We start from the raw sequence: 26,954 nt of genomic DNA, 5'->3' as shown, positions 1-26,954 counted from the left end.
CGTTCATACCCTGGCAAGGTATGAATGAGCGCGGCAACAACGTCGTTTTATTATACCTTCACTGGCTCATAAGTGATGGTTATCGGTTAAGAGAAACTCCCATTTAGGTCTTGATAGTACTCTGAGTCAGTTGAGTTGAGTGAGTTGCTATATGCTTATGAGTTAGTCCTGTCTAAACTATTTCTTGTTAGACTTAGGACGCTTGAGTGGGTTGTTACATATTTATTGAGTTGAGTCCTTTGAGTTGAATTGTAAAATATTGCATAATTTAATTTGCATATTTACTGAGTTGAGTCCTTTGAGCTGATTGTTGAGTTGAATATTGAGTAGATTGTATATGGTCGGATTGGAGTAGATGAATTGTGATTGGATTGAATAGAATGGTATGTGACTAGATTGGATTTGATTATTGAGTTGATTGTTGAGTTGAGTGTATATAATTGGATTGTACATGATTGAAAGGGATCGAATTGTAAATGATTTGATTGAACTGTATTATACATAATTGGATTGGATTGTATGGTATATGATTGGTCTCTGTCTAAACTGGATCCTTACTTTAGACTTATGACGCGTTATTTGAGTCCCTCTTATCTTTTTTGATTTGAGATATGTGGACCGATGTTATTCTTCCTTGACGTATGTTTCATTCTGCCATTTTATATACCAGTACATATGTGGACCGATGTTATTCTTCCTCGAGGTATGTTTCATTCTGCCATTTTACATACTAGTACATTCCACGTACTGACGCCATTTGGCCTGCATCGTTTCATGATGCAGAGACGGGTTTATGAGATCGTCAATATAAGCATCATTGGGGATTTATTTGCACTCAGCGTATTGGTGAGTCCTCCCCTACATTCGGAGGATACCGTTTGTGTATTCTTATATCGAGTTAGCCCTTTTTATTTTATTTGAGGTAGCCATGAACATGTAATTGGCACCAATTAGATAATAGTGATAGAGGCTTCATAGACTAGATAGTGATGCTTCGATTGAGTATTTCTTTCCTTAAATTATTCTTGTCAAACTATTTATAATGACAAATATTAGAGTTGATTTGTTGGCCCATGGCCTTTATTCTTTGAGTTAGACTGATGTTTGAGCTGCCCACCGAATATTCTCTTTATTCGTTTGTCTTCCGCTGATCAAATGAATGAACGGATGTGTGATCAGGCTATGTGGTTTGCTTGGGAGCCAGAAATGGTTTCTGAGTGCCGGTTACTTTTAGGGTACCCTCCCGGGGCGTGACAGATATTGGTTCCCAAAATTGGATTTCCTAACTGAACTAAAGGACCTCAGAGTAGTTTTTGAAAGTTCAAACACAAATGACCGTGGGCCCTCTGTAGCGACAAATCGGGCATGGGATTTTCACTTCCCTTCGAGTTTGAAAAGTTTGTGGTTGGGTGTGTTTCCTCTGACATCCGATTTGCTATCAACAATAGCGAGACTGCCCAAACTTGAAAATTTGACCCTTAAGAACACAATCATCCGGGGGGGAGAATGGAACATGGGGGAGGAAGACACCTTTGAGAATCTCAAATTTTTGGAGTTGGATGAAGTGAATCTTGTTAAGTGGGATGTTGGAGAGGAATCCTCTCCCGTGCTTGAGAAATTAGTACTGTGGAGATGTCATAAGCTTGAGGAGATTCCACCTAGTTTTGGTGATATTTATTCATTAAAAATTATCAGAGTTGAATATAACCGTCAACTTAAAAATTCCGCTATGATGATTAAGCAATATGTTGAAGATATAACAGGAGAAGACAAGCTTCAGGTCCATTGCCTGCTCAAGTCTTGAGCGCTCTTACCCTTGGAAAATATGTAAGTACAAATGAATTTATTCTATATCTCAGTTTTTTTCAAGTTTTTGTAAATCTTTAAAGATATACATTTTTAGTTGATGGCTGCTATATAACATTTGTCCTCATTTGCAATAGTAAGTTTTATTAAAAATCCTCATATGCCTATTAATACATTAATACGTCTTAATGTGAGGAAATTTGACAATGTTGGTTCACTTTTAACATAACAGAGGGAAAAAAAGCTATGTTGGAATATTGTTGTTGTTGTTGCAGTTAGCTGTACATAAGACACAACTGAGTAATGCTGAGGCCTAAGCCAGTTTCTGCTTGGAAACCAAAATATATATGTGTTGTCCTGATTAATTCAGTCGTTTATAGTCTTCTGTGAGTCCCTACTTATGGTGCCATTCTGATTATCATCCCTAATCAGAAAGAGTTTTTGTTTGCGCGGATTTACCCAATTGAACATAGCTTTAACCCATTCTGCTATCATGCTTTTATATAATTTTGCTTTCAGTAGCCATCCTCTCTGAAAGTTAGAACACTACTGTCTGACCAAGGAAATAAGGAGAAGATTGAAAGGGTTATGAATTCCATTGAGTTAGCTCTACTTGATTGAATTGGCCGGGTGGAAATTGACACCAATGTTGAAAAATGTCTATAAGTATGTTTGATGAAAGTCTCAATTGAACTATTTGTGAATATTATGTAGAATTTGAGTAACATTTTACTTGTATAAAAATTGACTATAATATAAAAATTAAAAAAAAAGTAGGAGATTTCTTTCTGTTTAGTTTGGAAGGATACAGTTATTTGATAAGTGAGGTATGTAAAATAGTATTTTTAGGGATAGAGTGACTTGAACTCTCACGATTTTTAAAGTTGACATATATTTCTCCTACTATAAATTTCATTATTGTTGATATTGACATATAAAACATGGCTTTTAACTTTATTCTCAACCGATTAATCATTTTTTCAAAAGATCTGTTAGACTATAGAGTGAATGATTTGATCAACAAATATTCGACTCTTTCTTCAATGTAGAACGATTCACACCAATTCTTCTATTTTCTATAGAAAAAGTTTTGATACTCATAAACTAGTTTTGAATGCAAATCAGAAGTGTATAAAAAAAGACAGCCCAATGCATTAAAACTCCTGTTATGCAAATCAGAAGTGTATGTTAATATAAATTATAACAAGTTAAAATATTGATAGTGTAAATATATATTACATGATATGTATATAAATTATTTTGTTAATGAATTTTATTTTCTAAGAAAAAAAGAAGAGTGACCAAATATAAGAAACTGGTGAAACTTTAATAACAAGGATAGACTCTCTCCTTATTGTGGAAGATAACTGTAACACCCCTCAAAATTTTTCCCTAAGATTCGAACCCTTTTTGTATATGGATAGGGTCAAACTCGAGTATTGTGGAGCATTTGCATGATTAAGATGAGTCTTGGGGAAATTGAGCAGCATTAGAGGTGATGTGGGGTCATGAAGGACCCCCTAGGACCAAATCAAATCCAAAAGATTCGTCGTAGCTAATTTGAGTAGGAGTTCGCATAAGGGGTCGACTTCTAATGACTCTATTTTTTGAAAGATGAAAATTTGGTTGGCCCACGACCTATTAAATTAAAGTTCATTGAGTCTTCTTTTCAACGCCACCAAAAACGTGAATTTTGGAGTTTGGAGTCAAAAGATATGACGATCCTAAGACGAACTAGCACGGCAGAGATTTTGGGCTTGGGTTGAAGTTCTGGAAAAAGGGGCTTGGCGCCCCAGTGGCGCAATGCGCCACTATCGCACCAGAAACATGCCTCAGTACTTTGGCCTCTGGCGCGGCGCGCCACTAAAAGTTGTGCAGGTTTTGGCGCTGTAAGGGCGCGATGCGCCACTATCGCGCCAGAAATATGCCTCAGTAAATTGGCCTCTGGCGCGGCGCGCCACTAAAGGTTATGCAGGTTTTAGGCATAATTAGCCTGGCGCTGCAATGGCGCGACACGCCACTATCGCGCCAGGAACATTTTTAGCCTATTTTTAGAACGTTTGAAGAGGGGCAATTTGGGAACTTGCCCAAATTATATATGTATTACCCTTGGACTTTTGGGAACACAATTTTCAGTGTCACACTCTCTCTATCTAAAAGCCCTAGAAAATTCTCTCTTCATCCTCTTCATCTTCTTCTCCATTTTCAACAAGAAGTGTTCCAAAGAGTTTCAAGATTCAAGCTTCCCATTGAAGACCCGACATCAAGGCTTTCTTCAAATCTTCACCAAGGTATGTAAGGCTATCTAAAACATGGGTTGAGTCCACCCATGTGCCCTATACCTTCTTTGAGGATAAATGCCCATAGAAATGGAGTTTCTTGCTTGGGTTGTGTTCAATTGAGCTTTGTTATCTATTAAAGTGATTCATGTTATGTTGATGAGGTTGAGTCAAGAAACTCTAAAAAGAGCCTTTATGTGAATATGAATTGATGACAAAGAGTTGTTAAATATGCTTTATTAATTTTCTTGACTATGTAGATTGTGATAAATGATGTGTTTTTCTTAAAAATGCTGATTAGCCTGAATTGTTAATTTAAAGCCTTGAGGTCGTGTTGAGTCTTAAAGATTGATTAAATGAATAGAGGAAATGGTTGGTGATGTTTGAGAGTTGTTATAAATGTGCATTTTATTTCATTCTTGAGAAACATGATTTGGAGGTGATGATTTTGCTAGAGTTGATGAGTTGACAAGGTTTAAATGAGACTTATCGATATGACTTGATTGAGTTGATTGGATGGAGTTTTATGAGCATTGAGTCGTGGGAGGAGTATCGAGCACCGAATTGGGTAAGAGTAAAGTCCATACTCAAACTCAATAACTACATCGCCAAACGTAGGAGGGGATTGATCCGTTAAAGTCGGATACTTCCCCAAAATGTTTGTCCTGACATTATAGGACTTGGTTGGATTGGATCCATGATTGGTTGACTCGTTCATGCCCTGGCAAAGCATGAACGGACGCGGCAACAACGTCGGCTTGTTTTACTGTCACTGGCTCATAAGTGATGGTTGTCGGATAAGAGAAACTCCCGCATAAGTCTTAATAGTACTCTGAATCGGATTGAGTTGAATGGTATGTGATTGGTCCCGTCTAAACCATATTCTTGTTTAGACCTAGGACACATGATTGAGTTGATATTTCCCTTGAGTTGAGTTCTGAGTGAGTTTGAGGTTTCATTTATGTCATTTTATTCGGCCATTTTACATACCAGTACATTCCATGTACTGACGCCATTTGGCCTGCATCATTTCATAATGTAGAGACAGATACCAGAGATCATCAACCGGCGTTCCGTTGAAGATCCACACTCACTCCCAGCTAGCGGTGAGTCCTCTTAGTTCCGAAGGATGTCGAGCTCTTCTTGTATAGTTTTGATGTTATTTACTTTGTTTTGATTTTTGGTAGACATGGGCTTGTCATGGGCACCTTCTAAATTGTAGATAGAGGCTTCATAGACCGGAGTGTAGAAATGTCAAATTGTTCTTTTGAGTAACCCTTTTTAAAATTTGCTTGTCGAGTTGATGATTGTTTGGCCCTTGGCCCTAATTTATGAATAATATATCCTTAATTGAGTTTTCCGCTAAGAGAATGTGATTGAATGATGTGTGACTGGACTAGGTGGTTTGCTCGGAGGTCAGAAATAGCCTTCGAGTGCCGGCCACGCCTAGGGTACCCTTCCGGGACGTGACAAACATAGTATCAGAGCCCAGAGTTCAAGAGTCCTAGGGAGTCTATGAAGCCGTGTCTAGTAGAGTCTTGCTTATGGGTGTATTGTGCACCACACTTATAATCAGGAGGCTATAGGACATTAAAAATTGTTTCCCCTTTTTCATACTCTGAAATCGTGCGATGGAGTTAAACTCTATAAAACTTTCCTTCTAATTTGTGCGTTTGTACATTACAGATAATGCCTCGAAAATGTACTGCTAGCTAGAGAAATGTTGATAACGCTGAGATGCCCCAATCAGAGGTACGCCCAGCAAGGGCTCAAGACCGACCTGCGAGATATGCGGAGACACCTCAAGTGCCTGCTACTCCGCCTGCACCCACATTAGAGGCAGAATTTAGAGGGGCGATTACAATGCTCACTCAGCTAGTGGTTGCCCAGAATGGTAACCAGAGTTCGCCGACTCTTAGCTCTAGTTCCCAAGAGCAGTCTGCTGCCACTAGAATTAGAGACTTTCTGAGGATGAATCCACCAGCCTTCACGGGTTCTAAAGTCGATGAAGACCCCCAAAACTTTATTGATGAAATGTAGAAAATTTTGAAAGCTATGCATGCCACGAAAATTGAGGGGGTTGAGTTGGTGTCTTATCAGCTCAAGGATGTGGCAAACATTTGGTATAACTAATGGGAGCAAGGTAGAGGTGAGGATGCTGAACCTGCTATGTGGGATAAATTTGAGGGAGCCTTTCTTGACCACTTCTTTCCCCGAGAATTGAGGGAAGTGAAGGTGGAGGAGTTTGTGAATCTGAAACAGGAGGGTATGACAGTTAAGAAGTATGGCCTGAAGTTCATCCAGCTGTCCAGGTATACTCCAGAAATGATTCCAGATGTGAGGTCAAAGATGAGGAAGTTCGTCTCCGGGTTAGGGAGGTATGCGAAGAAAGAGTGCAAGGCAGCATTGTTGATCTCGGATATGGATCTTTCTAGATTGATGGTGTATGCTCAATAGGTGGAGGATGAGAAGAGAAAAGACAAAGAGGAGCATTTGAGCAAGAAGGCAAGATCAGCTGGGCATGAGAATGAGCAGAGAAAAAACAAAGGTAACAAGTCTTTTTTCCAGAAAGGGCCTTCCAACTATGCCTCATCCACCGCCAGTGCACCTATGCCGCAGAGCAGGTATGATCTACGAGGATAGAGTTGCCAGAATTTCGTACCCCAGGGTTCTCAATCCCGAGATAGTATGGGTCAAGGTTCGCAAGGGAAGCCACCATACGTCAAGTGTGGTAAGCTCTACTTGGGAGAGTGCAGAGCGGGGAGGGCCAGTTGTTATAAATGCGGCCAAATGAACCATTTTCAGAGAGAGTGTCCAGCATGGAGAGACAGGGCCCAGTTCTCTACTACCACACCACTAACTAGAGGAAATTAGAGAGACACTACTTCAGGTATGAGGGGAGGTGCAAACCGTTTATATGCCATGGGTAGTCGCCAAGATCAAAAGAACTCTCTGAACGTCGTGACGAGTATGATTCGAGTCTCTTCTCTTGATTGTTATATATTGATGGATCCGGGTGCCACCCTATCTTTTGTGACTCCTTATGTGGCTAGTAAATTCAATAAAGTTCCTAAATATCTTCGTGAGCCTTTTTGTGTAGCTACTCCAATTGGTGATTGTGTCTTAGCTGAAAGAGTTTACAAAGATTGCACTGTGTCAATCCATCATAGGTACACCTTGGACGACTTAGTTGAGTTGGACATGGTTTATTTTGATGTGATCCTTGGCATGGATTGGCTTTATGTCTGTTATGCCTCTATTGATTGTAGGACTCGAATTGTTAAGTTCAAATTCCCGAACGAAGTTGTTATAGAATGGAAGAGTAGTCCTGTTATGCTTAAGGGTAAGTTTATTTCTTACCTTAGGGCCAGGAAGCTAATCTCAAAAGGATGTATCTATCACATTGTCCGAGTGAAAGATGATAATGTTGAGGCTCTATCGCTCGAGTTGGTCCCGATTGACAATGAGTTTCCCGACGTCTTTCCCGAAGATCTGCCTGGAGTCCCTCTTAAGAGGGAGATCGACTTTGGGATTGATGTTCTTCCTGATACCCAACCTATCTCAATTCCTCCATATAGAATGGCTCCAGCTGAGTTGAAAGAGTTGAAGGAGCAATTGAAGGACTTGCTAGATAAGGGATTCATTAGGCCGAGCGTCTCACCATGGGGTGCTCCTGTCCTATTTGTGCGAAAGAAGGATTGGTCCCTTAGAATGTGTGTTGACTACAAGCAGTTGAATAAGGTCACCGTAAAGAACAAATACCCTCTCCCCAGAATAGATGATTTATTTGATCAACTTCAGGGTGCCACTTATTTCTTAAAGATAGACCTGAGATCCGGCTATCATCAGTTGAAGGTGAGGGAGTGTGATATTCCGAAAACCGCCTTTCGGACTCGTTATGGCCATTTTGAATTTTTGGTCATGTCCTTTGGGTTGACAAATGCCCCCGCATATTTCATGGATCTCATGAACCGAGTGTTTAAACCATATCTTGATATGTTTGTGATTGTATTCATAGATGATATTCTGGTCTACTCCAAGAGTGAAGAGGAGCACGCCTATCATCTTAAAGTCATTTTACAAACCTTGAGAGACCAGGTATTGTATGTAAAGTTCTCCAAATGTGAATTTTGGCTTGCATCAGTGGCCTTCTTAGACCACATTGTGTTTGGAGATGGCATATAGGTTGACGCTAAGAAGATTGAGGCTATGAAGAATTGGCCCAGACCCACATCCCCGACGGAGATAAGGAGCTTCTTAGGTTTAGCCGGCTATTACCGAAGGTTTGTAGAGGGATTCTCATCCATATCATCACCATTGACTAAGCTGACCCAAAAGAAGGCTAAGTTCCAATGGTCCGATGCTTGTGAGGAGAGTTTCCAAAAACTAAAGGCCAAGCTAACCACTGCTCCTGTCCTGACCTTACCCGATGGAACAGAGGGCTTTGTGGTCTACTGTGATGCATCCAGAATTGGCTTGGGTTGTGTGTTGATGCAAAAGGGGAAGGTGATAGCCTATGCTTCAAGACAGCTTAAGGTTCATGAGAGGAATTACCCAACTCATGACCTTGAGCTGGCAACTATGGTATTTGCGCTTAAAATCTGGCGCCACTACTTGTATGGAGTGCATGTTGATGTATTCACCAATCACAAGAGCTTATAATATGTCTTCATCCAGAAGGAACTCAACCAGAGGCAAAGGAGAAGGCTCGAGCTACTCAAGGACTATGACATGAGCATCCTCTACCATCCAGGTAAAGCTAATGTTGTTGCTAATGATCTTAGCAGGTTGTCTATGGGTAGCACTACCCATGTGGAAGAGGGAAGGAGGGAATTGGCGAAGGAAGTACATAGATTAGCCTGATTGGGAGTTCGACTCGAAGAGAATAATAAAGGTGGAGTTAATGTTCGAGATGGGGCTACATCCTCACTTGTAGCAGAGGTAAAGGAGAAACAAGATCAGGATCCCATCCTCCTTCGATTGAAGGAAGTTGTTCACAAACAAGGGGTGATGGTTTTCACCAAAGGGAGAGATGGTGTGCTGAGGTACCAAAGTAGATTGTGTGTACCTGATGTCGATGATGTTCGTGAGAGAATTATGGCCTAAGTGCATAGTTCTAGATACTCTATTCATCCAGGCTCCACAAAAATATATCATGACTTGAGGGAAATCTATTGGTGGAGTGGGATGAAGAGGGATATTGCAGAATTTATTTCCAAGTGCCCGAATTGCCAACAGGTGAAGGTTGAGCATCAAAGGCCATGTGGTTTAGCCCAAAACATAGAAATTCTGGAATGGAAGTGGGAGATGATCAACATGGACTTTATCATTGGTTTGCCAAAATCCCAAAAGCAGCACGATTCGATTTGGGTAATTGTGGATAGGATGATGAAATCAGCTCACTTCTTGGCGGTTAAGACTACTAACACCGCAGAGGATTATGCAAAGCTGTACATTCAAGAGATCGTCAGACTGCATGGGGTTCCCTTGTCTATCATCTCAGATAGAGGAGCTCAATTCACTTTCCAATTTTGGAGATCCTTTCAGAAGGGACTGGGTTCAAAGGTGAACTTGAGTACGGCCTTTCATCTCCAAATAGATGGCTAAGCAAAGTGCACCATACAAACATTGGAAGATATGTTGAGGGCATGTGTGCTTGACTACAAGGGAAATTGGGATGATACTTACCTTTCATAGAGTTTGCCTATAACAATAGTTATCATGCAAGCATTCAAATGGCTCCTTATGAAGCCTTGTATGGGCGGAGGTGTAGATCTCCCATTGGCTGGTTTGAAGTTGGTGAAGCCGAGTTGATTGGGCCTGATTTTGTTCATCAAGTTATAAAGAAGGTGCGAGTTTTTCAAGAGAGGCTAAAGACAGCCCAAAGACGCCAAAAATCTTACACAGACGTGAGAAGGAGAGACTTAGAGTTTGAGGTGGGTGATTGAGTGTATTTGAAAGTGTCACCCATGAAGGGTGTCATGAGGTTTGGAAGAAAAAGGAAGCTCAGTCCTCGATATATTGGTCCTTACCAGATTTCGAGGCGGATTGGGAGTGTTGTCTATGAGTTGGAGTTACCCTCAGAGTTAGCCTCTATTCATCCGGTGTTCTATGTTTTGATGTTGAAAAAGTGCTTGGGTGATCCCTCGTTGGTAGTCTCCATTGATAGTGTTCGAATTAAGGATAGCTTGTCTTATGAAGAGGTTCCAGTCCAAATTCTTGATCGCCAAGTTCGCAAATTGAGAAACAAAGAAGTCGCTTCAGTCAAGGTCCTGTGGAGGAACCAATTTGTTGAGGAAGCCATATGGGAAGCGGAGGACTCCATGAAATCTAAATATCCACATCTATTCGTGCCTACCGATGAGAGTGTTTGAGGTAATGTCCATTTTCTTGACTTGACTTCATTGGTGCATTTTGAGTTTTGATTGATAATTGTTTGAGAATTTGCTTGGTTGAATGACTGAAATTTTGATTGTGATTTGTACCCCGTGTCCATTCTTGGTTACTCGTCATTCGAGGACGAATGATCCCAAGGGGGAGATAATGTAACACCCCTCAAAATTTCCCCCTAAGATTTGAACCCTTCTTGTATATGGGTAGGGTCGAACTCAAGTATTGTGGAGCATTTTCATGAGTAAGATGATTCTTGGAGAAATTGAGCAGCATTAAAGGTGATGTGGGGTCATGAAGGACCCCTAGGACCAAATCAAATCCAAAAGATTTGTCGTGGCTAAGTTTGAGTAGAAGTTCACATAATGGGTCGACTTCTAACGATCGTATATTTTGAAAGATGACAATTTGGATAGCCCACGACCTATTAAATTAAAGGTCATTGATTCTTCTTTCCAACGCCACCAAGAACGTGAATTTTGGAGTTCGGAGTCAAAAGATATGACGATCCTAAGACGAACTAGCACGGCAAGGATTTCGGGCTTGGGTTGAAGTTCTGGAAAAAGGGGCTTGGCACTTCAGTGGCGCGATGCGCCACTATCGCGCCAGAAACATGCCTCAGTAGTTTGGCCTCTGGCGCGGCACGCCACTAAAAGTTGTGCAGGTTTTGGCGCTGTAAGGGCGCGATGCGCCACTATCGCGCCAGAAATATGCCTCAGTAAATTGGCCTCTGGCGCGGCGCGCCACTAAAGGTTATGCAGGTTTTAGGCATAATTAGCCTGGCGCTGCAATGGCGCGACACGCCACTATCGCGCCAGGAACATTTTTAGCCTATTTTTAGAACGTTTGAAGAGGGGCAATTTGGGAACTTGCCCAAATTATATATGTATTACCCTTGGACTTTTGGGAACACAATTTTCAGTGTCACACTCTCTCTATCTAAAAGCCCTAGAAAATTCTCTCTTCATCCTCTTCATCTTCTTCTCCATTTTCAACAAGAAGTGTTCTAAAGAGTTTCAAGATTCAAGCTTCCCATTGAAGACCCGACATCAAGGCTTTCTTCAAATCTTCACCAAGGTATGTAAGGCTATCTAAAACATGGGTTGAGTCCACCCATGTGCCCTATACCTTCTTTGAGGATAAATGCCCATAGAAATGGAGTTTCTTGCTTGGGTTGTGTTCAATTGAGCTTTGTTATCTATTAAAGTGATTCATGTTATGTTGATGAGGTTGAGTCAAGAAACTCTAAAAAGAGCCTTTATGTGAATATGAATTGATGACGAAGAGTTGTTAAATATGCTTTATTGATTTTCTTGACTATGTAGATTGTGATAAATGATGTGTTTTTCTTAAAAATGCTGATTAGCCTGAATTGTTAATTTAAAGCCTTGAGGTCGTGTTGAGTCTTAAAGATTGATTAAATGAATAGAGGAAATGGTTGGTGATGTTTGAGAGTTGTTATAAATGTGCATTTTATTTCATTCTTGAGAAACATGATTTGGAGGTGATGATTTTGCTAGAGTTGATGAGTTGACAAGGTTTAAATGAGACTTATCGATATGACTTGATTGAGTTGATTGGATGGAGTTTTATGAGCATTGAGTCGTGGGAGGAGTATCGAGCACCGAATTGGGTAAGAGTAAAGTCCATACTCAAACTCAATAACTACATCGCCAAACGTAGGAGGGGATTGAACCGTTAAAGTCGGATACTTCCCCAAAATGTTTGTCCTGACATTATAGGACTTGATTGGATTGGATCCATGATTGGTTGACTCGCTCATGCCCTGGCAAAGCATGAACGGACGCGGCAACAACGTCGGCTTGTTTTACTGTCACTGGCTCATAAGTGATGGTTGTCGGATAAGAGAAACTCCCGCATAAGTCTTGATAGTACTCTGAATCGGATTGAGTTGAATGGTATGTTATTGGTCCCGTCTAAACCATATTCTTGTTTAGACCTAGGACACATGATTGAGTTGATATTTCCCTTGAGTTGAGTTCTGAGTGAGTTTGAGGTTTCATTTATGTCATTTTATTCGGCCATTTTACATACCAGTACATTCCATGTACTGACGCCATTTGGCCTGCATCATTTCATAATGTAGAGACAGATACCAGAGATCATCAACCGGCGTTCCGTTGAAGATCCACACTCACTCCCAGCTAGCGGTGAGTCCTCTTAGTTCCGAAGGATGTCGAGCTCTTCTTGTATAGTTTTGATGTTATTTACTTTGTTTTGATTTTTGGTAGACATGGGCTTGTCATGGGCACCTTCTAAATTGTAGATAGAGGCTTCATAGACCGGAGTGTAGAAATGTCAAATTGTTCTTTTGAGTAACCCTTTTTAAAATTTGCTTGTCGAGTTGATGATTGTTTGGCCCTTGGCCCTAATTTATGAACAATATATCCTTAATTGAGTTTTCCGCTAAGAGAATGTGATTGAATGACGTGTGACTGGACCAGGTGGTTCGCTCGGAGGTCAGAAATGACCTTCGAGTGCCGGCCACGCCTAGGGTACCCTCCCGGGGCGTGACAATAACAGAGAATATTTTGATTATTGCCGTTTTACACCAAAGTCAAAATGAATAAAAGTAGAAAGAAAAAATAATTCCATCAAATCAATTATGTAAAGAAAAAAGTATTGGCATTTGATATAGATGGATTAACCTGAAAAGTCCTAGGAGTTGAAGCTTGGCTTTGAAGTCCGCCATAATTAAAAAGGACGTGTTTGTTGCTAGATGCTATATCCGGGGTGGGGGTTAAAGAAAAAGTTGTTAAGAGCACAAGCTAAAAGAGAGAAAGATGAACTGGGTAAAATAAATATTAAAAAAATAAAAATAAAACGGGGAGATACATGTGTTAAATCACCCAACAAGGGGCTAAATCATGATAAGACTACATAAGAGAGGGAGTACTGAGTAGGATTTACATCAATAATTGAACACACTGTTTATACACCTCTATTTATTTTGCTATCTAAGTCACTTTATTTTGATATATATATATATATATATATATATATTATCAATTTAATTTTTTAACTCCTCCAAATTAAATTATTTGATTTGTTGTATGAATGCGTACTAATTACTAATAGATCTTTCAATAAGAACCTCATTTTGTCTTGAGGAAATAGCTACGGTGGATCTGGTTAATTAAGTCATTATGTTTGTCGATATCCACCTGCTCGAAGCACGAGTAAGGACTCACTCACCTGTTGATTGTGAATAATTATTTATTGAATAAAACTAGAAGAATTAGGAAAAAGCAAATATCATCCAATCAATCATATATAACTCCTAGCTTATTAAACTCACACGCAAACACTAATATTTATATTCACATATTCTACAAATAATATTTAATGTATTTTCCAAGAGGAGTGAATGTGAAGGACGCGTTTTTTTATTTGTGCAATTCCATCGAGCAAACAACATCTGAACTTGGTCAAGAAAATCAAATATCGGCAATTCTCTTGCTGCTATCAATGTCAAATTAATGGACTCTGCAATATTCGACATCATCATCCAACCCCGATGAACTGGTACATACAACCTTGGCCAATTCTCATATCCAGCCAACTCCAAATACCTCTTCACTTTAATATCAACTTGTTCATTCTTATTCATTAGCCTATCAAAATCATTATGTGTATATATCCCTTCGACATAGTGTAGATGAAAACCTCACTCAATTGCTCATTTGACTTTCTAAAATTCTTGCATACATTAGCACACAAGTGTCATATACAGCCGTAACACTGTGTATTATCGTATACTCTAGAAACAACCTTTATAACATTATCACACATGTATTCATTTATTACAAATACCTACTTAATCTAAAGTGCCGGCTGAAACGAAAGCTTTGGTGTATGTTGATTTTAGGTGGTTGGCGTCTACAACAACAATTGGCCTACAATAATCAAATACCTTTATAAAAGAATGCAATGATATAAACAGATACAAAATTCATTTGTAGATGTTTTCTTCATTCGAATATGTGAGCCAGGGTATTTTTATTCGATGTAAACAATTATCCAGACAAGTTTTGGTACGAGGCAGCTGGTTGCCCCATTATGGAGTTCGATGCATTTTCTTATGTTCGTCATGCCAGCAACACCCAAATATAATTTCATGTGGATTATGATATCATTGAGTGTGTACTTCCTCTTATGATTTCTCAATTTAGGTGCGATAATACTTCCAATAAATCCACTTGTTGCATGGATATGTGAATACACCCCATTTTTCAAAGGTCATGTATGCTCAGAGCTGAAAACTTTAATTCTGAGCATTTTCGACTTGTTTATACTTGACACTTTCATTAACCATTTGCATTATTCAGAATGGCATACAAGTGTATAATTGCGAATATAATTACATCTAATTTTTTTATTCTGGCATACAAGTGTATAACTACAATCAATAATAAAGAAATTAAATTTGAAACAATGAAAATGTCAATTTACTTAATAAAGTTTGACTTCTCCACCAAGAAAAACCTATTCTCAATAGAATACTTTTCCATCACAACCTTCAAAGTCGACTTGCTCACATATACTTGATTCTCCATTACTTCTTTATGATCTCTGCTAGTAATGATAAAATCGTTCACTCCATCAGATACATCGATTGGATTATCCCTGAATGATGCAACCAAAGATAATGTATCACTTGTGTCATTTAACCCATGATTATATTCAAGTTGCATCACATCACCTTCAATGGAGGTTTCCCTATTTCTGACAAAACTATATCTGTCACGCCCCGAGAGGGTACCCTAGACGTGACCGGCACTCGAAAGCCATTTCTGGCCTTCAAGCGAACCACCTGGTCCAGTCACACTTTCATTCATTCACATTCTATCAACAAAAGACTCTATCATAAGAATACTATTCATAACTTAGGGCCAAAGGCCAAACAGATATCCAATCAATAACTAGCTAGAGTAAAACTAGTCAAAACGAACAGTTCAATATTTCCACACTCTAGTCTATGAAGCCTCTATCAACAATCCAAGAGGTGCAAATGACAAGTCCATGGCTACCAAAAATCAAAATAAAAGAAACAAATCGAAGCTATAAAGATAATCTCGGCATCCTACGGAAACAGGGAGGACTCACCAACTAGGTGGAGGTAAGTAGATCTTCAACGGTGCGCCGGTTGATGATCTCTAGTACTTGTCTCTGCATCATGAAACGATGCAGGACAAATGGCGTTAGTACATGGAATAAACGAGTATGTAAAATGGCCGAATGAAACAACATCAAGAAAGAATCAAACCAACTCGGAATCTCAACTTAGGAAGAAGAACAACTCAATCAAGTGTCCTAAGTCTAAACAAGAATATGGTTTAGATGGGACCAATCAAATACAATTCAACCCAATCCGACTCAGAGTACTATCAAGACTTATATGGGAGTTTCTCTTATCCGACAACCATCACTTATGAGCCACTGATAGTACAATAAACCGACATTGTTTCCACGTCCGTTCATACCTTGCCAGGGTATGAACGAATCAACCAATCATAGATCCAATCCAACCAAGTCATATCATGTCAGGACAAAAAAATTTAGGAAGCATCCGACTTAACGATTCAATCTCCTCCTACGTTTGGCGACGTAGTTATTGGATTCGAGTTATTACTTACTCTTACCTAATTCGATGCTCGATACTCCTCCCAAGACTCAATGCTCATAAGACTCCATCCAATCAACTTAATCTAATCATATCGACAAATCTCATTTGGAACCTTGTCAAATCATCAATTTTATCACAATCAAACCTCTTCCAATCATACTATCCGATCAATCCCAATCATATCTTTCAAGAGTAGTTTAAATATGCATTTATAAGAACGTACAATCCTATCCAATCATTTCTCTATTCATTTAACAAATCTTCCTGGGATTCATCAAGACTCCAAGGTTCTAAATCAATCATTTTAAGGTAAACAACATATTTAAGAAAATTAACAAAACTTGTTTAACAACTCATATCAATCAACTCATACCAACATGTAGCTCATCACTTTCTTGACTCAACAACATCAACATAAGAAAAAATTTAGTTAATAGCTGAAAAAGACCTATTTGGACATAAATCTATCAATAAACTCCATTCTTATGAACAATCAATCTCAAAGAAGATGTAGGGCACATGGGTGGACTCAACCCATGCTTTGTGTAGCCTTACATACCTTGGTGAAGACTTTGAAGGAACCTTGATGCTAGGTCTTCAATGGAAGGCTTGAATCCTAGAAATTCTTGAAGGCAATCGTTGTTGGAGATGGATTGAAAGAGAAGAGAGTGGATTCTAGGGCTTTTAGAGAAAGCAAGGGACTGAAATAAATGGTCCAAAAATGTCCCAAGACTAGAGTATATATAATTTGGGAAATGCCCAATTTGCCTTTTCTCCAAAAATCTAAAAAAAGGGGCTAAAACTCCCCTAGCGCTATAGTGGCACGCCGCGCCGTGCTACTGCAGCGCCAAGTCAAACTAGGCTTAAAAACCCTGTAACCTAATAATGGTGCATCGCGCTAATGACCAAACTACTGAGGTTGTTTTCTGGCGCTATAGTGGCACGTCGCGCCCTTGCAACGCCAAGCCTAAATTTTCTAGGTTTTGGAAAATGGGCTTCAAAACCCTACAGGCATAATAGTTGTGCGTCGCGCCAAGGGCCAAACTACTAAGGCTTGTTCTTGGCGTTATAGTGGCGCGTCGTGCCACTGTGGCGCCAAGCCCAGGTTTTCTGTAGTTATAGCCCAGGCCTGAAATTCCTGTAGTACCAGTCCGTCATAAGATAGTCATAACTTTTGACTTCGAATTCCAAAAATTGTAATCTTGGCGGCGTTGGAAAGAAGACTCAAAGACCTTTAATTTGATAGGTCTTGGGCCACCCAGTTCATTATATTGAAAAAGATATGGTCATTGGAAGTCGACCCTTATACGAACTCATTCGAAAACTTAGCCAAGACGAGTTCTTTGGACTTAGCTTGGTTTTAGGAATCCCTTATGACCATAAATCACATCTAACACCCTTCAATTACTTAGGAATTTATCCTAACTCATGCATGCACTTTACAATCATCGAGTACGACCCTACACATACACGAAGAATGGTCCGAATCTGAGTGAAATTTTTTGGGGTGTTACAATATCATTGTTGAATGTACTCACATACAAGGGATATACTCCAAATTCAGTGTTCACCTTTTTAACTGAACATATATCTGTATACCCATGTCGTTGCATATTTTCATAGGCCTATCATTACCTTCAACCTGATATTTGAGTTTGATACACTTTATAGTTAGATCACTATTCAAAAATCACAAATTAGATTAACCAGATCAAAATACGAAGCATGTTCCTAATGACCACAAATTAGATTAACCCAATAGAATACAAAGCATATTCCTTCAAGAATACTCCATCAATATTATATCTAATGTTCTTCGTTTCATTTTTCAGAACGCTTGATCAACACAGTTATACTTGCATGGAGTTCACCTATTAAAAATCAGAATAAGCAAGATAATTTCACCTCAAAAAAAATATTATCGAATACCTTTAGAATGATAAAATAAGAACAATGGAGATGCTAGAAGAAGAGATTTATCCCAAATTGTTTTTTGTTAATTTGTTTGGATTCCTATTGAATATGGTAAATAGTAGTTGTTAATTTAATAATGGGAAGTTGAGAGTTTTAGGGAAGTAAATATAGGGTTGTCCGTTATAGTAACAAATTTTATCTTATTTAGTGCATTATAATACTTGTATTAATGTATATAAAAAAAATTATACACACATACAACGATTTATAGATATAGACTGTAGTAATTTTTAGTAAATAACATATTTATAGGTATTCAAATTTAATAACCTTATAATTATAGCTATTTATGCAAGTTTTTCTAAATTTTACTTACCATCTATTTAGCCCAACTTATACAAATTATGAAAAATAGTTGTTCAACTATATTATTTACCAAAAAAATAACTAGACACAACCATTTTCTTCTTCGTCGTCCTCCCTCTTCCTCCTCCTCCTTCTCTTTCCTCTTGCTCCCCTCTTCTTCTTCTTCTTGCTCCCTTCTCCTCCTCCTCCTCCCCATTCATCTTCTTCATTGCTTTCCTTTTAAAAAAAAAAATTAACGTACCGCAAACGTGAAATCGTTTCGGGCGAATTATATATCAAAATACTTAAAATGGAGAGAGAATTTCATATCTAAAATTTGGGACTATTCAAAGGTAATTTTGAGTTTATCTGGATTGAATAACCACAGTATACTTTATGTTTATTTAAGTTATGTTTGGTCTTTTGAGTGTATGATAATGTATTTCAGTGTATATTCGATATATACTTTCTATGACTTTTTGTTATTTTACATGTAAATAAATTAAATATTAATGTATAATATTCATAAATATTATTAAAAATCCATGTTTCGGAATGCTCTCAACAACAAAATATTGTTGAACAAAAAAAACCTCAAAATTATTGAAGGAGAAGTATAAAATTTGTTGAATCTCCAAATGAAAAAAAAAAAAAAAGAAACTGTAACTTTAGATATAGTGTGCACAAGTACCAAACGTATGGTTAGATGGTTGTCACTTTAATTATTCACAGTATAGAGAGTCGCGTAAGAGACAAATTAATTGTGTAAAATTAGGGTAATTGGTGAAGATGAATAGAATTTCTCTGCGCTCTGGTATTCCCTTTATCTCTTTCTTTTCTGATTCTTCAATTACACTCACAAGTTACAGTAATAAATCCATTTCAGTAAAGGGGAATTTTGAGTGTTTAGATGATGCTGTTAGTGTCTTCCATCAAATGGTTACAATGAAGCATTATTCTGCTGCCGTTTCTCTTTTTCGAGAAATGTGGAAATTGGGTATCCCAATTAATGGAGTCATCTTGAATATCGTGGTTAACAGCTATTGCCTGATGCATCGTGTTGATTGTGGGTTTTCGGTGTTACCCATTTACTTGAAGAATGGCATTCCGTTTAATACCATCACCTTTAACACCCTATTAAGAGGAATCTTTGCTGAAAATAAGATCAAAGATGCTGTTGAATTGTTCAAAAAATTGGTGAGAGAGAATATTTGTGAACCTGATGAAGTTACATATGGAACCGTAATGAATGGGCTCTGCAAAAGGGGGCATACTCAGAAAACTTTAAGTTTACTGCAGTTAATGGAACAGGGGAACACTAAGCCCAACATATTTAACTACAACATCATCATAGATGCCCTTTGCAGAGATGGGAACTCAGATGCTGCTATCAACATCATGAACGAGATGAAGCAGAAAGGTATTCCTCCAGACATAGTCACCTATAATTCATTGATTGATGCTTTGTGTAAGCTTGGTCAGTGGGAAAAGGGTAAGACTTTGTTCTCTGAGATGGCCGTGAACCTTAATATTTATCCAAATGTGCGCACCTTCAACATAGTGATAGATGGACTATGCAAAGAAGGAAAAGTCGAAGATGCCGAGGAAGTAATGAAACACATGGTGGGAAAAGGTGTAGAGCCCGATAGATTCACGATAATGAATGGATATTGTTTGCGTGGTCAACTGGGTAGAGCAAGCAGACTTTTGTTATCATGATAGATAAGAACATTGAGCCTAGCATTATTAGCTATAGCATACTAATAAATGGATATTGTAAGAAAAAGAAAGTGGGTGAGGCAATGCAATTGTTTCGTGAAATTTCTCAAAAAGGATCAAAGTCTAATATTGTTACCTACACTACTATCTTGCAAGGTCTGCTTGAAGTTGGAAGAATTGGCGATGCAGAAAATATTTATGCCGAGATGCTATCTACGGGCCCCACACCTGATAAATACACACATAGCACTTTGCTCAATGGTTATTTTAAGTATGGACTTGTTGAAGAAGCTATGTCGTTCTTCAATAAGTTGGAAAGAGAGATAGAATATACTAGCATTGAAGTTTACAATGTTGTCATTGATGGATTGTGCAAAAATGGTAAACTTGACAAAGCTCGTGTGATTTTTGAGAAGCTTTCTTTAATTGGAATGCTTCCGAATGTGAGAACATACACTATAATGATAAATGGATTTAGTTTTGAAGGGTTTTTGGATGAAGCTAAAGATATGCTTAGAAAAATGGAGGACAACGGTTGTACGCCAAACAATGTTACATACAATGTTTTTTGTGCGAGGATATCTAAGGTGCAGCAAAATTAATGAAATGGCAACTTTTATGAAGGAAATGGTTAGAAAGGGTTTCACATGTGATGCAAATACAACTGAGTTACTGGTAGACATTATAAAGGAGAATCCTTCTGTCCTTGACATGATACCTGAGTTTCCGTCTGAATATAAGAAGTGAATATTTCTTTCTCTTGCTTTATTTGGCTTTACTTTCACAATGCGAAGTGGCATCCATGCAATTACGGAAGCTAAAAAAATGGCAATTAGAACATCGCTTGAGCTTTCCTGGCAGGCTTAAGGCTTACTGAGGAGGTACATCACTTTTGATATTTCAATTCTTTTTCCACTTTTGAGTGATAATGTGAGTTCCCTTATGTGTACACATTGTAAGTCGAGGAATATCATATTTTGTTCTATATAGTTGCCTTCATGTATTATTATTTTCCGTCTTTTTGTGAATCAATAACAACTGCACGTAACTTGAAATGTTTGGGGAACAATCTGTTTTTTTCTTTTTTAAACTAGTACTGTTGAATTCCTCAGCATTAAGGGTCGGACTGCTGACCACCTCCAAAAAGTATTACAAAAGAGGGGAACAATCTTATTCAAAACTTGATAGGATATACTATAGATGAACGGTCAATACAATGTTCTAGTTATTTTAGAATATATAATTTGTGAAGGTTTATATATGATCCAAGAGCACCCGATACTTTATTGGGAATATAGATTTTCATAGAACAATAAATTGTCAAATATAAGTTCATTGGGCCTTTGACTAATTGTCACCATAATTTAGAAAGGGTTGTGCTCCATATCGCCATTTCCAACTAACTTAGAGGATGGAGGTAGCGGATTTCTTTTGAAGACGTAGAAATCTGTTTGCAATTCTTTACTGTATTTGTTTGTTTCTAGTTTTGGATTATCAATTGTAACTTTTTAGTGTAATCTCAGCATGTTATATCCAGATTTTGTGGAAAAACAGTTGTCTCTTATTTTATGCTCCAACACTGTGTTATACTGCTGGTAACTTTACTTTAATTAGTGAAGTAATTAGTGAGACTAACAAAATAGAAGGGAAGTTTGCGCTATGCTCTGTACTCACTGCAAGGTATGCAAATGAGCTTCAAAAGAAAAAAAATGTATACTTTGTGATATTGGGATGTTTTTTCATTTCTTCCACTATTATTACTATGTAAGTTGAAGAAGACATACTTTACACTTTCGTATCTAAAAACATTCTGATTTTTCCTGTGTTTACTGTCGACGTTAAATAACTAATATTTTTCAATCATCTCATTTTCACTTGTGCTAACCTTAATTTGAAGTTTAGAGTTTTACTGGGTTCGTCGATTCTACCTAACTTGTGTTTATCTATTAGGATGGTTTGTTTCCTCTTTCCTCAAATTTATTTGCCAACGATGATAAGGAATAAGTATCAGGTATGATAAATTTGTGGTGAACTAAATTATATGCGGACTGGCAGGATGATTTCAAATAGGCAATTCTGACATTCTTGTTCTTTTATTTTTAGGGATTAATATCGAGATTTCCTCAATCCCCTCGAGTGTTTTGCTACTATCTCCAAATAACTTTGACGAAATTGTGCTAGATGAGACAGGATATCTTGGTTGAATTCTATGCTCCATGATACTTTAAATTTTTTCACAGCAAGTCATTCACTTGATTCTGGAATTGATCAGTAAGTTTTATTTAGCTGGTCCTGGTTTATCACCTAAGCTGTAATTTCTTATCCAAAAAAGAAGTGCTAAATGTGCAATTCATCAGAATAGAGTGTGATACATACCTCATACCTTTCTTTGCATCTCTAATTTATGTTTTACCTTTTGAAACTGTGGTTTGCAAACAAACTTGTTCATGTAGCAGCAACTCAGTTTGCATCTTGTTATTTTCACACTTGTGAGTAGGCTGCGACACTGTTCAAACTAGAAAATCAATAGTTGGCTTAATAATATACTGCAAATGAATGGAAAAACTTGTACAGTGCATATATAATGGTACGGAAATCGATGGTTCATTATGTCCCCCATAACCCAACACAAGGGAATATGATTTGAGTGATCATATTAAGCATCAATTGCGCAGAAGACATGTCATGTCATTTGTCTTATGGACTGCTGGGTCCTTTGTGATATGAAGTTCATATCTGAAGCTTTCAATGTTTATTCTCTTTTGTGTCTTTGAGGTTGAAAAACTAATTATCTGTTGAACTTAGGATTTTGTTAGTACTTTCTTTTTGTTTATTTTCTACAGGAAGAGGGATCGTTTTTTTATTTCAAACCCCTACTTTGTTAGTATGCTAGTTTTTAGTATTTGCCTAAAGAAGTACATTGCTTATTACCAAATGGCATAAGAACAATGATTACTTAATTGTGCATCTTCTTGATCAACCATGAAAATGAATGATCATCTAGTTTGATTGTTGGCTATGCCTTCTTCATTTTTTGTTTTACATTTTTGTTCGTTTTTCCATCTTTAATCTTTGGAGAATGACTAGTCTAATGTAGTGTGAAATACTTCATTCTTTTACCTTATTAATTTTTGTCAACAATTGTCTTCTTATGACTTGCTGCATTTAATTCTTCAAGGGGGTTTATCGATTCGCAAGTACAAAAGCACTAACAAGGATGATATCTGCAAACAGCAGAAATCCTGTGAGAATGGAATCAGATATCCACCAGACTTTGGTGATTCGGACTGTAATGCAGCTAGCTGCTGCAGGATATATCTGCTGCCTAATGCCTTATATGAAACTACATCAGCTCAGTCGTATACCTTGTCTTTACATTCTTAAGATTGAATCTGTATCTCATTCTTAGGATATCGTTCAATGAGTTCCTAAATTACTGGCTGATTCCTGCTAGTTAATACTTACATCCATTTATTTGCTTTATAAGGAAGTGACTCCAATTCAACTCTTTAAGAGGATGAGCTATTACTGGTTCAGTGGTCAATTCAGCAGTTGAAGCTTGGCTATTTTGTATATATTGTCCCCTTTCCGTGAGTATTTATACTCCTTTCCCAATCTCGTCTCTGTAGAAATTGGGCATCCCAATTAATGGAGTCATCCAAAATAGCGTGATTAATGGTTATTGCCTAATGCACCGTGCTGATTGTGGGCTTTCGCTGTTACCCATTTACTTGAAGAATGGCATTTCATTTGATGTTGTCACCTTTACTACACTAATAAGGGGAATCTTTGCTGAAAATAAGGTCAAAGATGCTGTTGAATTGTTCAAAAAGGTGGTGAGAGAGAAGATTTGTGAACCCAACCAAGTCATGCATGCAACAGTAATGAATGGGCTCAGCAAAACGGGACATACTCAGAAAACTTCAAGTTTGCTACGGTTAATGGAACAAGGGAACACAAAGCCTGACATATGCATCTACAATATTGTCGTTGATGCCCTTTGCAGTGATAGAAATTTAGATACTGCTATCAATCTTTTGAACGAGATCAAGCAGAAAGGCATTCCTCCTAACATAGTCACCTATAATACACTGATTGATGGTTTGTGTAAGCTTGGTCAGTGGGAAAAGGTTAAGACTTTGTTCTCTGAGATGGTCGTGAACCTTAATATTTATCCAAATGTGTGCACCTTCACCATAGTGATAGATGGACTATGTAAAGAAGGGAAAGTGGCAGATGCCAAGGAAGTAGTGGGTCACATGGTCAAAAAAGGTGTAGAGCCTGATATAATCACCTACAATGCGATGATGGATTATATTGTTTGCGTGGTCAACTGGATAGAGCAAGGAGAATTTTTCATTCCATAATAGTTAAGAACATTGAGCCTAGCATTATTAGCTATAACATACTAATAAATGGATATTGTAAGAAAAAGAAATTGGATGAGGCAATGCAATTGTTTCGTGAAATTTCTCAAAAGGGATCAATGTCTAATATTGTTACTACACTACTATCTTGCAAGGTCTGTTTGAAGTTGGAAGAATTGGCGATGCGGAAAAAATTTATGCTGAGATGCTATCTACGGGCCCCAGACCTAATATATACACTCATAGCACTTTGCTCAATGGTTATTTTAAGTATGGACTTGTTGAAGAAGCTATGTCACTCTTTAAAAAGTTGGAAAGAAAGAGAGAAGATACTAGTATTGCATTTTACAATGTTGTCATTAATGGGTTGTGCAAAAATGGTAAACTCAAAGAAGCTTATGCTGTTTTTGAGAATCTTTATTTCATTGGATTGCTTCCGGATGTGAGAACATACAATGTAATGATAAATGGATTTTGTCTCGAAGGGTTGTTTGATGAAGCTAAAGAGATTCTAAGAAAAATGGAAGACAATGGTTGCTTTCCAGACAGTGTCACTTACAATGTTATTGTGCAAGGATTTCTCAGGAGCAACAAAATTAGTGAAATCGCAACTTTCATGAAAGAAATGGCCGAAAGGGGCTTCTTATTTGATGCAACTACAACTGAGTTATTGGTAAACATTATAAGGAAGAATCCTTCCGTCCTTGATATGATACCAGAGCTTCACTCAGAAAAAAAACAGTGAATATTTCTTTCGCTTGGTTTGGTTTATTCGCTTATACTCTGCCATTATTATACAATTTCCTTTTCACCCCTACAAAGGAGACGACATCCAATACAATTGCAGTAGCTGAAACAATGTCAGTCACAGTGTTGCTTGACCTTTCCAGGCACTTACTGCAGAGGTATGTCACTTTTGCTATTTTGATTGTTTTTCCACTCTTCTATGTTTTGGAAATCAGATAAATAATGTTCCTTTAGGGGTACTCTGTACAAGTCTAGGGATATTGTTTTGAGTGTTGTTTAGTTATCTTCAGGTACTATCATTTTGGGAATCATCCACTGCTTCACTGCTCCTTCACTAAACAGATCTGGACAATGTTTCATGCTATTTTTGGTGTCCAATGGGTCATGTGCCAGGATGCATTAAACTTGCACTAAGCAGCTGATACGAGCAGCTTCACGATGGGACAATGAGCACTACATAATTGCTATTCCTTCCTGCATTTTTTGGTCTATCTTGAGGGAGAGGAATGGTAGATGTCAATGACAAGAGAAGCAAGAATAAAAAGTTATGTCAATGCGAGAGGATCACCTTGCCTTAGACCCGTCTGAGTAGGGCAAAACCCTTTTGGAGTACCATTAATAATGATAGATGCTCAACACTATTAATAGAATACTTTTATCCATTACAATGCTTTGACTGTGTAATCTGGGAATTCTAATTCAGTGTACTGACGTCTTTAGGATATGGAGCAAAAAAATATTCTGATATTTTCCATAATTCATGGTGACGTCAAAGGGTTTCAAAATGCTTTCTTTTGTGTATAGGAGTTCAAGAAATGTTTTTCACCGATAAGAGTGAGCTCCTTTCTTTCTTGATTACCCTCTAGAACTGTTTTATTTGGTTTCTATATTTACCCAAGGATGATAGCTAGGATTGATTCTTGAAGAATGAAATGGTTCCTGATAGAGTGAAAATTGATGCAAAGGATTCATATAGTCGACCCGATCTAGTTTTGTGTTGACATGTAATAATTGTTGTTGTACTACTTGATTGTTGAAACAAAATTATGAGAACAGAGTGAGATCCATGAGTTTTTGGACTGAACTACCTCTACGGAATATTTCTTCCGATGACTGACATTTAAGACACCCTTTGGCCTTTTTATTATCTTATGGTTTCTGTAAAGGAGAAAAAGAAAGGGAAAATTTCAACAAACTAAGAACTTAAAAGATGCAAGAACAAGTACTCCACTGCTACGTGTCGAGGTGGGGGGCACGCTTATTAGATTTCTTCTGTGGTCAATCAATGCGTTGACCAGTTGTAAACTTGTTATCTTCTTCTGTGCTCTTTTGCTTCCCTGGTAGATTCAATATTTGTTAGTATTGACTTAATGGTTCTTAAATTATGTACTGGAATTATTGGAGAATGAGGTACAACCTGATAGAAACTAGGATGAAAACAAGATGATAATGAAAACTTATTGGTTAAATAAAGTGCAAGGATCTTAAACACTGCATTAACCAATAACTATATCTGTATGAAGGGAATAAATCTCCTGATACAAAGATAAATATAATGTTTTTCTCTTACAGAATTCTCCTAAATACACATAGAGATAGTGTACCGGGCTGTCCTTTTTTTTTTTATAAAGATAACTCCTAACAGATAGAGATAGAAACAGTTACTGTTGTAGATAACTGCTGCTTATAACTACTGCTTATATATTTATCATACTTAAAACAAAGAAACTAAGATAGATT

General features: G+C 37.8%; 2 protein-coding genes across 3 annotated transcripts; both read left to right on the top strand.

Moving 5' to 3' along the window:
* The first annotated feature begins 19,086 nt into the window (after window positions 1-19,086).
* Window positions 19,087-26,266, top strand: LOC129901357 (putative pentatricopeptide repeat-containing protein At1g12700, mitochondrial). Of its 2 annotated transcripts, none has more exons than XM_055976507.1 (6): window positions 19,087-19,801; window positions 20,257-20,981; window positions 22,051-22,111; window positions 22,204-22,371; window positions 23,279-25,372; window positions 25,505-26,266. In XM_055976507.1, exons 1-2 carry the CDS (start codon window positions 19,171-19,173, stop codon window positions 20,700-20,702), a joined length of 1,077 nt encoding a protein of 358 aa, XP_055832482.1. In that variant the 5' UTR covers window positions 19,087-19,170; the 3' UTR covers window positions 20,703-20,981; window positions 22,051-22,111; window positions 22,204-22,371; window positions 23,279-25,372; window positions 25,505-26,266. The 2 variants fall into 2 exon arrangements, with proteins under 2 accessions (XP_055832482.1, XP_055832483.1); XM_055976508.1 differs by having other exon boundaries at window positions 25,495-26,266.
* Window positions 23,318-25,212, top strand: LOC129899774 (pentatricopeptide repeat-containing protein At1g62670, mitochondrial-like). The gene is made up of 4 exons (XM_055974794.1): window positions 23,318-23,494; window positions 23,730-24,419; window positions 24,530-24,622; window positions 24,739-25,212. The coding sequence occupies exons 1-4, from the start codon at window positions 23,318-23,320 to the stop codon at window positions 25,210-25,212; spliced, it is 1,434 nt and encodes a 477-aa protein (XP_055830769.1).
* Window positions 26,267-26,954: the final 688 nt, after the last annotated feature.

The sequence above is a fragment of the Solanum dulcamara genome, chromosome 8, assembly GCF_947179165.1.
Source record: "Solanum dulcamara chromosome 8, daSolDulc1.2, whole genome shotgun sequence".
NCBI classification, from domain to species: Eukaryota; Viridiplantae; Streptophyta; class Magnoliopsida; order Solanales; family Solanaceae; genus Solanum; species Solanum dulcamara.
This window is presented reverse-complemented; position numbering and strand designations above follow the sequence as displayed.

Excerpts from the sequence above, each read along its gene's own strand:
- LOC129899774 (XM_055974794.1), top strand. The coding sequence starts at position 23,318 with ATGATATCTGCAAACAGCAGAAATCCTGTGAGAATGGAATCAGATATC. Across the intron at positions 23,495-23,729 it reads ACATTCTTAAGATTGAATCT|AAATTGGGCATCCCAATTAA; the intron begins GTATCTCATTCT and ends TCGTCTCTGTAG. Across the intron at positions 24,623-24,738 it reads CTACACTACTATCTTGCAAG|TATGGACTTGTTGAAGAAGC; the intron begins GTCTGTTTGAAG and ends GGTTATTTTAAG.
- LOC129901357 (XM_055976507.1), top strand. The coding sequence starts at position 19,171 with ATGAATAGAATTTCTCTGCGCTCTGGTATTCCCTTTATCTCTTTCTTT. Across the intron at positions 19,802-20,256 it reads GAACGAGATGAAGCAGAAAG|GTCTGCTTGAAGTTGGAAGA; the intron begins GTATTCCTCCAG and ends CTATCTTGCAAG.